This window comes from Condylura cristata, unplaced genomic scaffold (assembly GCF_000260355.1).
Source record: "Condylura cristata isolate star-nosed mole 26May11 unplaced genomic scaffold, ConCri1.0 scaffold00018, whole genome shotgun sequence".
NCBI classification, from domain to species: Eukaryota; Metazoa; Chordata; class Mammalia; order Eulipotyphla; family Talpidae; genus Condylura; species Condylura cristata.
Genome location: NW_004567119.1, coordinates 17,471,616 through 17,487,490, shown reverse-complemented (window position 1 = coordinate 17,487,490; position 15,875 = coordinate 17,471,616). Strand labels below are relative to the sequence as shown.

The window sequence follows — 15,875 nt, the reverse complement described above, 5'->3', positions numbered from 1 at the left end:
CTCCTTATCTCGCTCCGAGTAGAAACCACCGGATTGCAGGCAAAGCTAACCATCAGGGGTCGCGTCGTGAGCCCCGGCGTTGGGACAGCGAACCCAGGAAGCCCAGTTTCCCAGCGTCCCGGGCTCCGTCCCACCTCCGGTGAGCGCCGTCGCGTAGCGTTACGTCACACGCTTTCCCGGAAGTGAGGCCGAGTCGCCGGCGGGGGTGTGTCTGCGGGCTGCCCCGCGTGTAGTTACTGGGAACCGCGGGAATTCGGACGCCGGCGCTGCTACATCCGCTGCCGAGGTGTTTTCTCTCTCCCCGGGAGAGTCACGAGCTCTTGCACGCCCAGGACGTGAGCCTGACTAGGTCCCGGCGCGACGCCATGGAGGTAGTGGAGGCAGCCGCCGCTCAGCTGGAAACTCTGAAGTTCAATGGCACCGGCTTTGGGGGTGACCAAAGTCAGGCGGAGGCGTCTCCGGTGTCTAGTGCTCCCCCAGAGTCTCGGCCGCCAGTCCAGCCGGATGGGGAGACCCCCGACACTGGGCAGATCACGGAGGCTCAGCCCGCAGAGGAGCAGCAGCCTCAGGTCGCGGGGAGCTCTGTAGGCGCCGGGGGTCCGGCGCTGCCGGCCGAACCGACACCCGGCGGGAACTGCGTCACCGGTCTGGGCGCCGCAGAGCCGCCACGGGCCTCAGGCTCCTTGGGAACCTCGGACTCGGACTCGGATTCGGATTCCGACAGGTCGGGCTGCCTGCGGTTCCGGAGCTGCAGTGTGAGGCCGCGTGTGCCTCGGGGGCTGGGAGGAGCAGGGCCTGCGGGCTGGGGGTACCCCGCGTAGGCCGGGGAGCCCGGGCTGGGGAAGCTCTGCGTGCGGGAGTTCACCTGTGATTGGGGCCGCCCATTCCTCGCCGCTCACTGCGCATTCGTTGTGAGTCGGAGTTAAATCTCACCGCCCTCCGCTAAATCTAATAATCTGAAAGGCTCTGTGCATATTTTGTCGTTTTCGGGTAGCGTGTAACAAAAACAGAAAACCGAGGTGCTGGGATTATTGCAGTACTCATTTGGGCTGTCCAGTTGTGGCTGTGATTTTGAGTTTTGGGCAGACTCGCATTTCATGAACTTTAGGGTGTGACCTGGTTTTGCGAAGTAGATGGACTGAGTATCACTTAAAGGATTTTGTGTTCTTCTAAATTGGCACCTGACAGTTTTGTTAATTTGTAGAACCCTTAAAGGGACTACATGTTCATAAAATTAGAGAGGATTGTTATTTGGTTTTTTTTTTTTTTGCGCTGCCTAGATTTTTATTTTAACATTCCCCAAACCTCCCCTTAGCCATTTGACGTTTAAATATGAAGCCTTGTGATGGGAAAGGGGTTAAGCATAGTATGTTGCTAAACCACACTGCACGTTGTTTACAAGCATTTGAGCTTGTTATGTGAGATACTACACAGGTGGACAAAATAGACATGGGGGGAGGGATATAAACGCCTTAGTTAAACATAGCGATAAAGTTAGAATTGGTGAAAATTTGATGGGCTAAGCCAACCACTTAAAAAGTAATGGGAGAGTCCAATCCTATGATTAAAAGTTTTAATTCTAGGACAACACGAGTTCTAGCCCTGCCAGGGAGTTGACCCACTTGGTGCAGCAGAACTCTCCTGTCTTGCCTGCTGCTCTCTTTAGCAGTGGATTTCAGTCAATCTGTCTGTTCTGCTCCCCACTCAGTCTCTGGTGAATTCTCTCAGTGCAGCACCTCTGGCCTGCACTCTAGTTCTTGGATGTATAAATAAATCTTTAAAAAAAAAGTTTTAATTCTTAGTGTCAGAAAAGCTGTTGGTGAATTTTAAGTAGAGAAATGGCATGCCCAGGTTAACATTCCAGCATGCTTTGCTCGTAGAGAGGACTTGAGCTGTGTTCAAGAGTGAAAGTAGAAAAGCTGGAGGAACACATGAGTGTGCAGACTAGTAGGAAAGATAAATGCATTAGTCTGTAATCGGACTATGGTTGTCTGGGTGAAATATTTTTAAGTCATCGAATCAGAAATGCTAATAGGTAAAGCAGAGGACTAAAACAAAGGCATCAACTGGGTGGATGGTGGGGCATGTCACTGAGGTAGGGAGCAGAACCTTAGTTGGAATGGGGGCTGGGCCCAATAGGAATGACACAGTTGGACAGTCCATTTGAGACTTATCTAACAGTCAATAGGATATGTCAAGTGAGCAGTAGTATAACATTTATGGTTTGGAGGACAGTTCTGGTCTAGAGATAAACATTTGCACAAAATCAGATAAAAGATAAAATTTTTGCAGATCTTGTTTTCTCTAACATTGCTAACTTTGTGACCTGGGAATTTAAAGCAAATATTAGAAAATATTACCACCATACCTGTAACTTCTTTAGTATGCATCTCTAACTTCCCACCCTCTCAGTTTTATCAAGCAATGCCATCACAAAATAAGCTTAAGATGTATAGTATAATGGTTTGATACACATATATTATGAAATGATGGCCTCAGTAAGTTCACTGATCATGTGACACCTACAGCTTTCCTATATGTGTTAACAGCAGTTTAACTATAGTTGTGTTGTATTTCTTCCTCAGTACTTTATGTTATAACTGGAAATTTACCTTTTGAACATATTCTTCCAGTGTGCTCTGACCCTGTACTTCAGATAACCATAAGTCTCATCTCTCTCTAAGGCTTTTTTTTTAAGACTCCACATAACATGAGATCTTAAGTATTTGTCTTTCCCTCTGTGACATTTCATGCTAATCATGATGCCTTGAAGACCCATCCATGGTTGTACAAAGGATAGGATTTCCTTATTACTTTTTTAGTGACTGAATATATCTCACTGTGTGTATGTGTTTGTATACACTCACAACTGTCTTAACCATCCATTGAAAGATACAATTTGTTTATATGTCTTGACCAGTGTAAATTATACTGCTGTGAATAATGTCATACCTGCATATTCGGGAACAGATATCTTTTGGATTAGTGTTTTGATTTTTTCCCAGAGAAGGGATCACTGGATCTTACGGTACTTCTAATTTTAATTTTTTGAGGAACTTCCATACTGTTTTGCATAGTGACTGTCCTAATATACAAGTGGTATAATCCCTCCACCAGAGCACAGAGGATTCCCTTTTCTCCACATCCAGGCCATCATTTGTTTTGTTTTTGATGATGACCCTTTAACAGGCAAGAGGTGATATTTCAGTGTGGTTTGAATTTGCATTTCTCTAGTGAAGGAAAAAGATTTAAAGGAGAGAATTGGTTTTAGAAAGGAGTTTAGAAATGAAAGTAAGTGCTCCTTTCCTTCTTCTCTTGCATTTGTATGTTATTCATGTAGAAGTGACCCTTTACAATACAGCTAGAAATTAGGCTGTAGTTCATTTAAAGTTGTTAAGACAGAAGATTATCAGTTATTTGCATGAGGATAATGATTGAAATCATGGAGTGAATGAAGTTATCCCTGGGAAGAGAAGCATGAAACCCTTAGAAACAGCAATAAAAGAACTAAAGAGGGCTAGCTAACAATTTAAATGAAAAGCAATTCAGTAACAAGAATTGCCTTATGAGTCAAGAGCTTAAGGAGTAATCAGAAAGTAGGATGGGCAGCATGGTTGGCAAATTAGAGTTTTGAACTCGTCGAAGACTGAACTTTTCATCATCAATGAAGAGATTTTGTGTTTGGTTAAGTGTCTTGCCCAAAGTTCTGTTTTTTCGGTGATTGGCCACATGTTCATCTACTTTAAGTCCCATATTTTTGCTTAAAACGCTCTTAATAAGAGTTTGGCTTATGGAAGGGGGTTGAAAATGTTACCAGCAGAGTAAAGACTTCAGCATGTCATTGAATGATGCTTCATTTTAGTGTTGATGAGAAGAAAACAATCCTGAATGGTGATGAGTGAAAAGATCCTTTTGAGGATCTTATTCTGATATACCTCCATTCTGCTAAAGTCCGTTCCAAGAACCTATTCAGGATGTTAAGTGATGACTTACTATGTTTTCCAAATACCATACAGTCACCTTTCAAAGGCTAACCCTTGAATTCCACCAGCAGTGGTAAACATGTTAAGGCTATTTGCTAGTTATTTTAATGCCACTGTTGGTGTTTTTCTAATTTTTCAACTGTTTTTCTCTACAGTGAGACAGATTCTGATAGTTCAAGCTCCTCTTCTTCCTCATCATCTTCCTCATCCTCCTCACGTGTATCACTTCCACCAGTGCTATCAGATGGAGAAGATGATTTACAAATTGAGAAGGAAAATAAGAATTTTCCACTTAAAACAAAAGATGAGTTACTTCTTAATGTAAGTAATTAGATTTATTGCTAAACACCATTTGCATTTCTGAAGTGTTTCATGGTATTCATGGATTCCATTTGGCCTATATTTGTTCCATAAAATTTGAGGTATTTTGAACTTAACAGGGGGCACACTTTTCTCATGCCTTGACACTGTTTAGTAAAAGAGGATGAGTAAGGAAAAAGGGTACTTCTAACTCTAACATTTGGTAATTGTTCTTTATTCTTTTTCTTTCTTGCAAGAAAAAAACATGTCTTTGTTCTTCGAAGGTAGTAATTTTAGCTTGCTGTTTTCCTTTTTCATTCCTCTAGAAGATATTTTTTTGTGTGTGTAACTCTTTCTTTTTTTCCCTCCTTTGCACATCAGAAAATGTTGTGCAGTGGCTGTTGAAATCTCTTTATTGACTGTATTTCTAGAATGTTTATTTTCCCCACCCTCACATGTACTTTAGTTATCATGCTGTTTAAAATTAATTTTCACTATATAATTATTTTGAAAGAAAATTAATGCTCTTTATCATAGCACACCTGCCCTATTTACGACTAATCCAGTTTCTGCGCTTAGTGTCTACTGAAGTGAGAAAGACAGTAAATACAGTAGACAAATATATCTAATACAGTAGACAAATATATTTGCTAGAAGTACTTCTGAATTGTGAGTGTATATTTTGCTCATGTTACAAATTTACATTTTTGCTGGAAAAGCATAAGGCTTTTAAATTTCTAACAGTGGACTGTTAATATGTGGCCTTTACTCTTCCTTTTGTGCTCCTTCTTGAAGGGTTTTGGAGAAGTATGGAAGAGGCAGTTACGGTCTGCATTTTTCAAGTTTGTATTCCTGACTAGCTGTTTACTGCATATTTGCACCATCTATAAGTAAACTTAAAACTTCCTAGTTCTTTAGATCGCTGTGATGCTAGAGATAGAGGAATGAGCTCTCCAGTCTGTTCTAAATCTTTTTGATTTAGAGCTCTGAAAAGAGTATATTACAGCTCTTCCAGAACTTGAGCTTTGAAGTTCAAGAGAAGAGTAACTTGGCGGTGAATCCCAGGGATGCTGTGGCTACAAGTATGCAGTATCTCTAGGCCTCTGCTGCTTCTCTGTAGCTCAGTAGGTGTTTGTCCTTGACAGTTTGACCGCTGATGCTCTTGTGTGAAGGTCATGGGCAGGACTGGTACTGGCTTGCCTGGGACCTTATACACAGCCCTGAACAAGTCCTTGAGGCGAGTGGAATGGGCATTTAAATTGCTTGGGCATGAGTCAGATAGTCATTCCTGTTTCTGTGGGAGACCACATAGGAAAATGCGTGTGTGGGGGACCGTGTTGGGCGAATGTGAGGGTGGGAGCAGATGACAGCCAGTTGGAGGAAAGGGAGAGTGAGTATGTGCATATCCTGAGGAGAGTGGAGACTGGTGGGTGGTGTCAACTCGGTGGTGTCAACTCCATAGGAATACTGGAATGGATTCTCGTCACCAGAAAGGGAAGCTTATGTTTCAGAAGAAGATGCTGTTCAATCAGTAATAATAATAATAATAATAATTCTCTAAAGAGAGAAAAGGGAAATACTGGAAGGGGTTATCACTTTTGACTTCTGTTGGTCTCTTGTGGCTGGGAGCAGCAGAGACTGTCAAAGTACCTCAAGAGAAGGGGGATGTGTTTAACTTTACTTGGATAAGAATGTCTTTGGGAATTGGCAGCTACTGAGTATGGACTAGTTATTTTTTAATTTATTTTCTATGCCTCTTGGACATTCTCATAGTTCTGATATTATTTTATTCTTTATTACTGACTTCTGTTTACCTTTAATTCATTTTTTTTAAAACATGTAAAGGACAGGTTTCTTAGGAAAAAGAAAAAGGAAAAAAGACATGCACATAGTCATAGGTGACAGCTGCCTCAAATCACCTTTTAATTTTAACTCGTAGGCATACATCTTTGGCCTTGCCAGATTTCCGTGAACAGTGTTATTTCTCTACTCACTTGTGGGACAGTTCTGTTACTTAGCATATAGATTTGGGGTGTGTGTGTGTGTGTGTGTGTGTGTGTGTGTGTGTGTGTGTGTGTTTCAAAAATAACTTAGTCTTTCTGAGAAGTGCTCCTCTTTTGTTAACTAACTTTATCTAGAGTTATATGTGCTGTTTCTTTCAGGTTCTTGTACATCATTTGCACTCTCAGGCAGCAGGGGTGGTGCGTGGAGTTTTTGTTCTATGTAGGCCATTACTTTACTTGCCTAATGAAATTCTGAAGAGAATTAATGAAATAGTCTATCCAGTTGTTTCTAAAAAATATACATAAGGACAGCTAGTCAAACAGTTAACATTAATTGTCTTGTTTGTGCTGGGTCTTTAGAGAAATCTAGAATATAAACATACCCATTTAATCTAAATTTATGTCCCATCTCTATAACATGTCTCATATTCCAGGCAGTTTTATTGTTTCAGGAATATAGAGTTCAATTTTTACTCCCATTTAGTCTTTTTGTCAAGTAGACACTTTCCTTTTCTACCTTTTAAATCCTTCCATTGTTGCAGAGTTAAGTTCTGGTGTTCTTACTCCTAGCAATCTCATATCTTTAATTGTCAGTATATGGAAATCACCTTGATATTGTTCCTTTAGAACTAAGTGTTGAGAGTTGCAAACATATTTTGGGATCACAGGATTTGCTCTTTGCTTGATTTTTATGGAAGAAGTGAGGGGAAGAGAAAAAAGAGGGATTAGTCAGCCATAGTGGCAATGAAAAGGGAGTCTTACTTGGCTTTTTTCATAATGTCAAATTATGTAATATTTGATGTTAAATATAACCAAGTGGAATTATCCTTTTAAACATACACCCTTCTTTAATGCTGAAGTTTTATATATAACCTACACAGTAAATGTAAAGCACTCTACATATTACAGCTTTGAGACCTACATTAAACCATTGTTCATTGTTTCAATAAATTAGAAAACTAAGTCTATACAAAAAAAAAAAATTCATAGTGATTTATATCCAGAGCTCTGCTTTCACATAATTCAGATGTAATTAAAAATTTTGAATCATAAAAACATTTATGGAATTGTGACATTACAGACTTAATTCAGCAATGAATTATATAAACTAGTTCTTATTGTTTCTCTTTTGAAAATCTGAAAGGTTTTGCATAACATTAAATATTGTGATTATGGCCCTCCCTGGTGGCCCAGCGGGTTAAAGTACAGCACTAAAGAGGCTAAAGCCACTTCTGCATGAGTTCCATCCCCCACCTGCCCCAGAGGTGACCACATGGCACAGCAGACCTCTCCTGACCTGCACATTGCTCCCCTCAGCAGTGTACTTCGATGATCTGCCTGTTCTGTTCCTCACTCTGTCTCTGGTCAGTCCTCTCACTGCCCCTGCATCTCTGGCCTGTACCCCAGTTCTGTATGTATAAATAAATAAATCTTAAAAAAAAAATTATGATTAGAGTTCTTGTGAGAATGAAAAATAGGTAATGCTGCAATAGCAATAATATTGTGCATGATTCTTGGTAAACATACTTTTGGAGACTACTGTTGTTAACAGTGCATATGAAACACACTTTGAAGTTGGGTTGAGTACACCCTTTGAAAGCATCTTGGCATGAAGCTGCAGAAACATCTGACCTGGTGGGAGTTGCAGTGGATTCTTTCATACCTTTTTGACCTCCCACTGGCTATGAAATTATATTACATGTTGGTCAAGACTTAATAACCATTAACTGAATATGTTGTTTCCAAAGCCTAATTTGGTTTTAAGTTTCATCCTAAATTTTTCGAATTCAGCTTTTTGTGACTGGGATTATATATCATACTATTGTATGTTAGAATACTAATGGTACTTACTAACATCTCCAAAATACCAAGTGTTTAAGAATTGACTTACATACTTAAAGTAGGTAAGCTTTTCATTAATATTCAGCAGTCTCTTAAAAGTAATGCTTGAAAATTAAAATTGTCTGCTTCATTGTGTAGGAAATAAATGAATTTGTTTAGTATTTTCAATTGCAGTAATTTGCCAAATGCTGTGATGTGTCTGGGATTTTTTTTTTTCTCTTACCTGACCTTTTCTTTTACTGATGATGTGCATGAAACATTGTTTCCCTTGCCTGTACTTTGTTATTACGTATCAAAGTACTAAAATAAATATGCCCAGAAAAAAACATTTTTTACTCCTTTGATTTTGAGTTAGTAGACATTTAATATTAATTTTATTTAAATGATGACATAGATATATATCTTTACATGCAAATATTGTACTTTGAATATATCTTTTTAGGTGATTTGGGGGAAATAACAGTGATGAAAATAAAGATTTATCACAAAACTTCATTGACTTCATACTAATGTGGTGCCTGCTGTTAGGCATCGTCCTCACGGGCTACTTATTGGTGATGGCAAATTGATTGGCGCTGTTATGTCTGGGCTGTGCTTTGTATGGATGGTTGTATGAGAAAAGAATGTAAAGCAGTGCTGTCCACTAGCCCTTCCTGCAGCCATCGAGATGTCTGTATCCATGCTGCTTTCGTGCTGTCGTTGTAGAGTACTTAAAGTGTGACTGAAACATTACTTAATTTTAATTAAATTTAGGTGTCAATTGTTGCTAGCACCTGGTATCGGATAGCAGGTGTCTTATCCAATAGTAGAATCCAGGTTTGTAATAATCATCCTAACCTGAAGTATAATGTCTTTTATTTTCAGTGTACTTGGGTTTTGCTTACTACATGATGAAGGGCTTTCTGAGCTAGGTCCCTTCATATTACTTTATTTTTTTAGTTTATCAGTCAGAATGTCTTTTACCTCTGATTCTTTGTATCCTATGCTCACTGTTGCAGTGGTCGTGCCCTTCAGTATGTATGTACTGTTTTCTTTATTGGAGTCTGTGTTTCTTCTTTTTCTTTTTCTGTCACACATACCCATCCTTTCCTCACTCATGGGAAAGGAAAATGATTGATTTTTATTTTCTTAAACTGTGAGATTAAGGAGGTTTACTCATTTATCTTTCCAGAGGCAGCTGCTACTGCGCTATTAGGGAGTAGGAGGCTAATCTAATAAGTGTAATAGTGTTTACTGCTGCAAACCCCACAAATCTGTGCATCAGTCCTGGGTTATGAAACTTCCTTGGAAATCTGCCTTTTTTAGTATAGTTTAAGAAGGTTGGGTCAAGGCTGTTTTCATTCTTGGAGAATTCCCTTTTGAATTCTAGGAATTTTACTTTCATGACCTGGTAGCAAAAAAAGGACTATGACCCTTGACATTTTGTTTTGCTTGGACTGATCAAATAAGTCAGTCAATTTAATATACTAAACACCTCCGGTGTGCTAGTAGTGTTCTGGTTGCTATAGCAATGAGCAAGATTGACAAGTTCTAGTTGCCATTGGGTTTTTTGTCTCATTGAAAGAAAGGACTTTCAGCAAGTAAACAAGTTGGATATGTTAGTAGTGTGTTCAGAAGAGAAAAAAATAGCAGGCCAATCTGATAAAGAGTGACCGGGCTTGGTGGTGGCCTACTGTAGTACTTCAGATTTAGTGGTAAAGGAAGAGGAGGTGATGTTTGACATCCAAAGATCAAAACAAGGTTTTTTTATTGCCCAGGATGCCATGGCAATTCAAGGAACTTTCTCTTTGAGCCTTCAAAAATTCTGCCTCTTTGAACTTGTCAAGAAACTTCACTTGGCATCACATCCTTTTGGAGAATTTCTGTTGATGAAGTTTGGTATATTCTCCTAGCATTCTTTACATCTTTCTCCCTTGATTCAGTACCCAGAATGTCTACCGTTTTCAAACAAAATACTGCTTGACTTAACTTGAGATTTTTTTTTTTTAAAGATTTATTTATTTGTACATATAGAACTGGGGTACAGGCCAGAGGCTTAGGGGCGGCGAGAGGCTTCACCAGAGACAGAGCGGGGAGTAGAACAGGCAGATCTACAAAGTACACTGCTGAGGGCAGCAGCGGGCGGGTCAGGAGAGGTCTGCCACGCCATGTGGTCACCTCCGGGGCAGGCGGGAATCAAACTCATGCGGAAGTGGCTTTAGCTTCTCAGTGCAGTGCCACCAGGGAGGGCCAACTTGAGATTTTTAAAGACACATTCCATTAGAGGTCTCCAACTTGGAATTGATTAAGATTGGTTTCATTCACTGATTTAACTTCTATCTTACATGTCTTATGTACAGTATTTAATTCATGTGCCTTTCATTCTCTGAGAGTATTTTGTAATAGTGTTTCTATATACATCACTGTTATAGGCAGATCTCTTGCTACTAAGAGGCAACTTAATGCCTCTGTAACTTGTTCAAACTTTTGATGTCACAGGATACTAGGATCACTGAATTGATGTATTGTCTCTGTTTATATTCACCTGCACCATTTGGTTCATAGTTGGTCACAAGTCCTCCCTATTTGTAGGCAGAACTGGTGTTAACACATAGGTCAGAAACAGGATAGCAGCAGGACTTTTGGAGACTGCGGACTATTTGGTCACAAGTGTGTGTCCTATCTCATTACAAATATTCTGGCTTTTGTCCCTTGTCGTCTTCATGCTGGGCATCTTATAGACAGTTTTAGAGCAGGACATCAGGACTTCATCAGAGGTACAGACTGAATGTTCAGCTTAAGGTAAATTACACTCTAGTGATTTCAGAAGAAGATGAAAAGGCATTTGGTAAAATTCATCAGTCATTTCTGACTTAAAAGATAAACACTTGCGTAGAATAGAAAATAGATGAATATTTCCGTATCCTGTTCAAAATAAATTCCAAATAAAATTCATCATTATTAACATTTGAAGCATCTTTATAAAGAGCCATATATTATATCTACTCTCATCACAGTTGTGTTACACTTGGTAATCTGGAAATAATAGCCATTTCCTTTCAAAAATGAAAAATATTGAAAAGGAAAGGAGGACTTATTTTTTGAAGTATGATAATTTTGTGAACACGTAAGAAAATCACTAGACATGAATTTCAGCAGATGTTTTCTTGAGTTCAAACTATATCCTATAAAGAATCCATTTATAATAACAATATTAACTAAATAACCAGGAATTTGTAACAACAAATTAGGCATATAATATCTTTGAATAAACTTAAAGACTATATAGAAACTATGACAATTTATACAACTATAGTTGTGCTTTTAAATTGGTACAGAGTACCGATTTAAATGACAGAGTAATTATAAAGTTTATGTAGTGGACAAAACATGCACTGGAAAAATTCCAAAGGGAAAAATATAGATGAGGTTGGTAGGGGAACTAGTCTTTTACCAAAACACAGAAACTAGTCCATATTAAAACATGCTATGGGGCCCTCCCTGGTGGCACAATGTGTTAAAAGTGCAGCGAAGCTAGTTTGATCCCTGGTGGGCAGGGACGGTGACCCACCTGGCACAAGCCAACCTCTCCTTTCTCGCCCACTGCTTTCCTCAGCAGTGTACTTTGTCAGCCTGCCTGTTCTGCTCCCACTCTGTCTCTGGTGAAACCTCGTACCACCTGCCCCTGCACCTCTGGCCTGTCCCCCAGTTCTGTATACCTAAAAAAATAAATCTTTTTAAAAAGCTATGTGGGTCAGAGTGGTTAAACTAATTTGGTACTGATAATGAAATACATCAGAATCAAATGGAGTTTAGTAAAAAACCTCAAATATGTTAACATATGTGTATATGTTAAAAATTGTCTCATATCAGTGAGAAAATGGATTTATCATGAGGGGATAAATGACTGATGATTTAGATAAAGATGAAGCTAAGCTCTGCCTCACTGTTGGACAAGAATAAACCAACCATGAACTAAATAACATAAATACTGAAAATTAATCTAGAGAAGCAACAAAATCATCAATGAATATTAAAATATGTTCTTATGCAGTGAAGATCTTTCTAGATATGACATGGTCTCATGAGCCAAAAATGAGAAAATTTAAATTATTGATTATAAAAATTAAAATGCCAAATGTTATTAAACAATTTCAAAGATATGCATTAGTATATAAGAAAGTGGGTATTTGCTGTATTTTTTTCTACGAGGCAAAACTCCAAAGTTCTTAATAATTAATGAAAAGACAAACTCCACAAAAGAAAAATGTGTGCCATGATGGGAAATGTACAAGAATATTCAGTACTCCTGATTAATGAAGGAACTCAAAGCAAGATACTATTTATACCTATCAGGCTGGCAGAGATTTAACTTGCTTCTCAGTGAGGATAGAGCTGGAGGAAAACACTTCGCTGTTTGTTAAAGTGAGTTGATGCAACTAAATTTTTTAAAAAGAAATTTAGCACTATCCGACAAAACTGAAAATGTTCCTACCTTTGGAACTGGCAATTCCACTTTGAAAAATTTATGACAGCAGTTAACAGAATTTATGGCAGCTACAAAATGATAGAAAGATGTGCATAATATGATAGATAAGAAGGATAGCTTGCTTTTACAAGTCTATTTTATTTAAATAGCATTTTAAAGTTGGAAATGTCTGCATAATATATTTCTTTCAAATATCTTTGACAGACTACTAACAGCTATCTATGGAGAGTGGAATTGAGAGGCTGAAATCAGTCGGGTTGGGCTTTTTGCTTTTATCTTGTGCCCTTCTCTGTTTGAGTTTTCCTTTATTGAAAAGCCGGGAATTGTATTGCTGTTACCTTTAAAGTTAAAAAGTCAAAAATAGTGTTAAGAGTTTACATTTGTGTCACAACCTAATTATATTGCCTGGGGCTTTTTTCCTCCTGATTAATACAGATAGAGGAGCCTTTCATTTTGTACACAAAATAGCACTTGTTTATCAGAGCGGCATAACATTGATTTTCTGTACTAAGTGTTTTAGAAAATAGCATTTGCCCTGTGCTCTTGTCTCTCCTGTCTTGATCCCTTTTCCTCCTTCTCCCTCACAAAATGTCTCTGATTTATGGTTCCCTAATTTTGTTGTTTTTAATAGTAGTTTTTTTTTTTTTTTCCCCCTGATTCCCTTATAAGAGGCTATGGTGATGGTTCATAGATTCATAGATGAATTGCTGGTAGGAACTTTATGGAGGATACGCATTGATATAAAAGATATAAATTTAATTAAAAAAAAAGCCACTTGTCACCTGTAAGGGGTGCCCCTCCCATGATTAGAATCAGAATGAGACCCACATCATTGCAGTTGCCCTCTAAACTTTCATCGGTACCCTTGCTTCTGTAGTCCCCTGACATTATATAGTTCTTCAGTCTTGCTGGGGTTTCTTTGGCTAAAGACCTTGTAAGGCTATATCATGGCATATGTTCCTTCCTAGTTCATTCTAACAGCTAAGCGCCCTTTTCTATTCTAATAAACACATGGAAAACTTCCCAGTGAAACAATTTTTTCTCCAGCACCAGCTGTACTAGCTATGCAGAGGTAAGTAGATTGCAATCCTTGGGGCTGCTCTTGGTAAATATTCTGTGATTGGGGAAGTGGCATTTCCTAGAAGCAAGTTACACTTTTACTCTGGTTAAATTGTTTCATTAAGTACCTGTCTGCTGGGTAAAGGAAAATCATTATCTGTGATAGATTCATCTGCAGTATACTGTATTATTTAGGTATTCCCAATATTTCTCCTAAAGTTACTTCTCTCCTAAGCTAACTCCTATCATGCCACTGATAGAATCTTTTCACTTTCAATCCTTCTTAAGAAAAACTTCTGAGTTAATTGTGATCATTTGGCAAAGGTGACGAACAGAAAACTTTATTTATTTAATTTAAAGCCTAAGGTCAGTTGTATTTTTAGATTTTTCTTCAGCTTCATCTTTACTTCACTATCTAGTTTCTATAGCAACTGAGATAGAAGCAGCTGGGTCAGAAAAGAGAAATCTTACAAAACTTACTTTTTTAACATAAAGATCCTTTTCCCTATGCAACATTGTCATAATTTTTCTGGACTATTTCAGGAATTCTGTATTTTTTTCTTAGAGTCTAAACATGCATGTCTTCTCACATAGCCCCATTCTACCCAAAAGATTGCCGCCTCTCTGTTCAGCAATTTAATCAGCCAACTTAAATTAGTCAAATCATGACAGCTATGAGAGTGAACTGTCTATGAAGAAATTGTAGTGACCAGAAGAATTATTTCTGTTATGGAATGTCTGAAATAGCTCTGGAAATTATATTTTTAATTATCTTTTTTTTATCTGGGATTGTTTAGTGATGTGGTGTGTATGTGTTTGTGTGTGTGTCCTATTCAAGCATGATTAGAAAATTCTAGAATGTTACTTTTGCCTATATTCTTAGTTTAACTGGGTTGGTTATAGAGGCCAGACCTTTTGTGTCACTTTAGAAATATGTTGGAAAAATTCTGTCACCCACTGAAAAAGATAACATCAGAGATGCTCAGTCTTTGGTATCTTTCCTTAAGCTCTAATGACTTACTTCTTCAGAAATGTGTATGGCACTTTTAATGAAAGCAAAGTCCCATTTTTAAAAAAATTAGTCTGTTGAAGCTGGAGGAAGTTTATGTTTTTTTTTTTTCCCCCTCCCCCCCAGGAACTACCTTCTGTTGAAGAACTCACTATTATTTTGCCTGAAGATATTGAATTGAAACCTCTTGGGATGGTTTCAAGTATTATTGAACAATTAGGTATGTAAGTAAATTATATTGATAAAAATTACTTATAGTAAGTATGCATTAATTGATCAAAGACTTTACTATGAGTAGTGAATAATTGTGAATATGTAATAAAAATTTCATTTTAGAATGAGATAAACTTAGTTTTTATGTACTTAGCAATGTGTAAATATATTGACTTTAGAAACTTTGCTTTCACTGAAATATTTTTCTATAATTTTCTGTGTTTTATTGTTTAATTACTACAAATTCATTGACTTACAACAGCACAAATTTATTATTTTACCTTTTTTGTGAGCCTGCAGTATAGCATGAGTCTCATAGGGCTAAAATCAGTGGGTCCATCAGGATTAAGTTTATTTCTGGCAGCTCTAGAGAAAGATCCATTTCCTTTCCCATTTTGTGTCTAGTAGTTACCTGTATCCCTTAGCCTGTGGCCCCTTCCTTCATCCTTTACCAATGATGTTGCCTGTTTCTGACTAGTTCCATCACTCTCTCTTCCTCTGACCACAACTTTTAAGGTTCTCTGTTTCTAAGGCTTCTTAGATAAGGCCGGCACCACAGTCCTTAATCTTAACCATATTTCTTGTCTTTTTATTTATTTATTTTAATGTGAAGTAATATATTCATTAGCTCTCAGGGGTTAGGGTGTGGATATCTTTTGGGGGTGGGTGTTATTTTACCTACCACCTTTGGTTTTCCCTTATAAACATATAAATAGAAGCCTCCCTGGTGGCACAAGGGGGTAAAACCAAGCGCTATGAAGCTGTCTGCAGCACAAGTTAGATCCCAGGCCAGGGAGCTGACCAATATGATAGGGTGCAGCAGACCCCCCCTGTCTGGCCATTGCTCCCCTCAGCAGTATATTTCAGTCAATCTGCCTGTTCTGCTCCCCACTCTGTTTCTGGTGAATCCTTGCACCCCCATACCTCTGGCCTGTACCCCAGTTCTTGTTTGCATAAATTTTTTTTTCTCTAAAAAAAAAGGGAAATAACTTAAAAAA

General features: G+C 38.3%; 1 protein-coding gene across 1 annotated transcript in view; it reads left to right on the top strand.

The window, feature by feature from the left end:
• The first annotated feature begins 254 nt into the window (after positions 1-254).
• The window catches only part of NAF1 (nuclear assembly factor 1 ribonucleoprotein), a 35,081-nt gene continuing 19,460 nt past the window's right edge, over positions 255-15,875 (top strand). Inside the window, exons 1-3 of the mRNA XM_004685370.2 lie at positions 255-724; positions 4,139-4,304; positions 14,791-14,884. Of these exons, the coding sequence (XP_004685427.1) occupies positions 366-724; positions 4,139-4,304; positions 14,791-14,884 (619 nt within the window). The 5' untranslated portion in view covers positions 255-365. The remainder of the gene's footprint in view (positions 725-4,138; positions 4,305-14,790; positions 14,885-15,875) is intronic.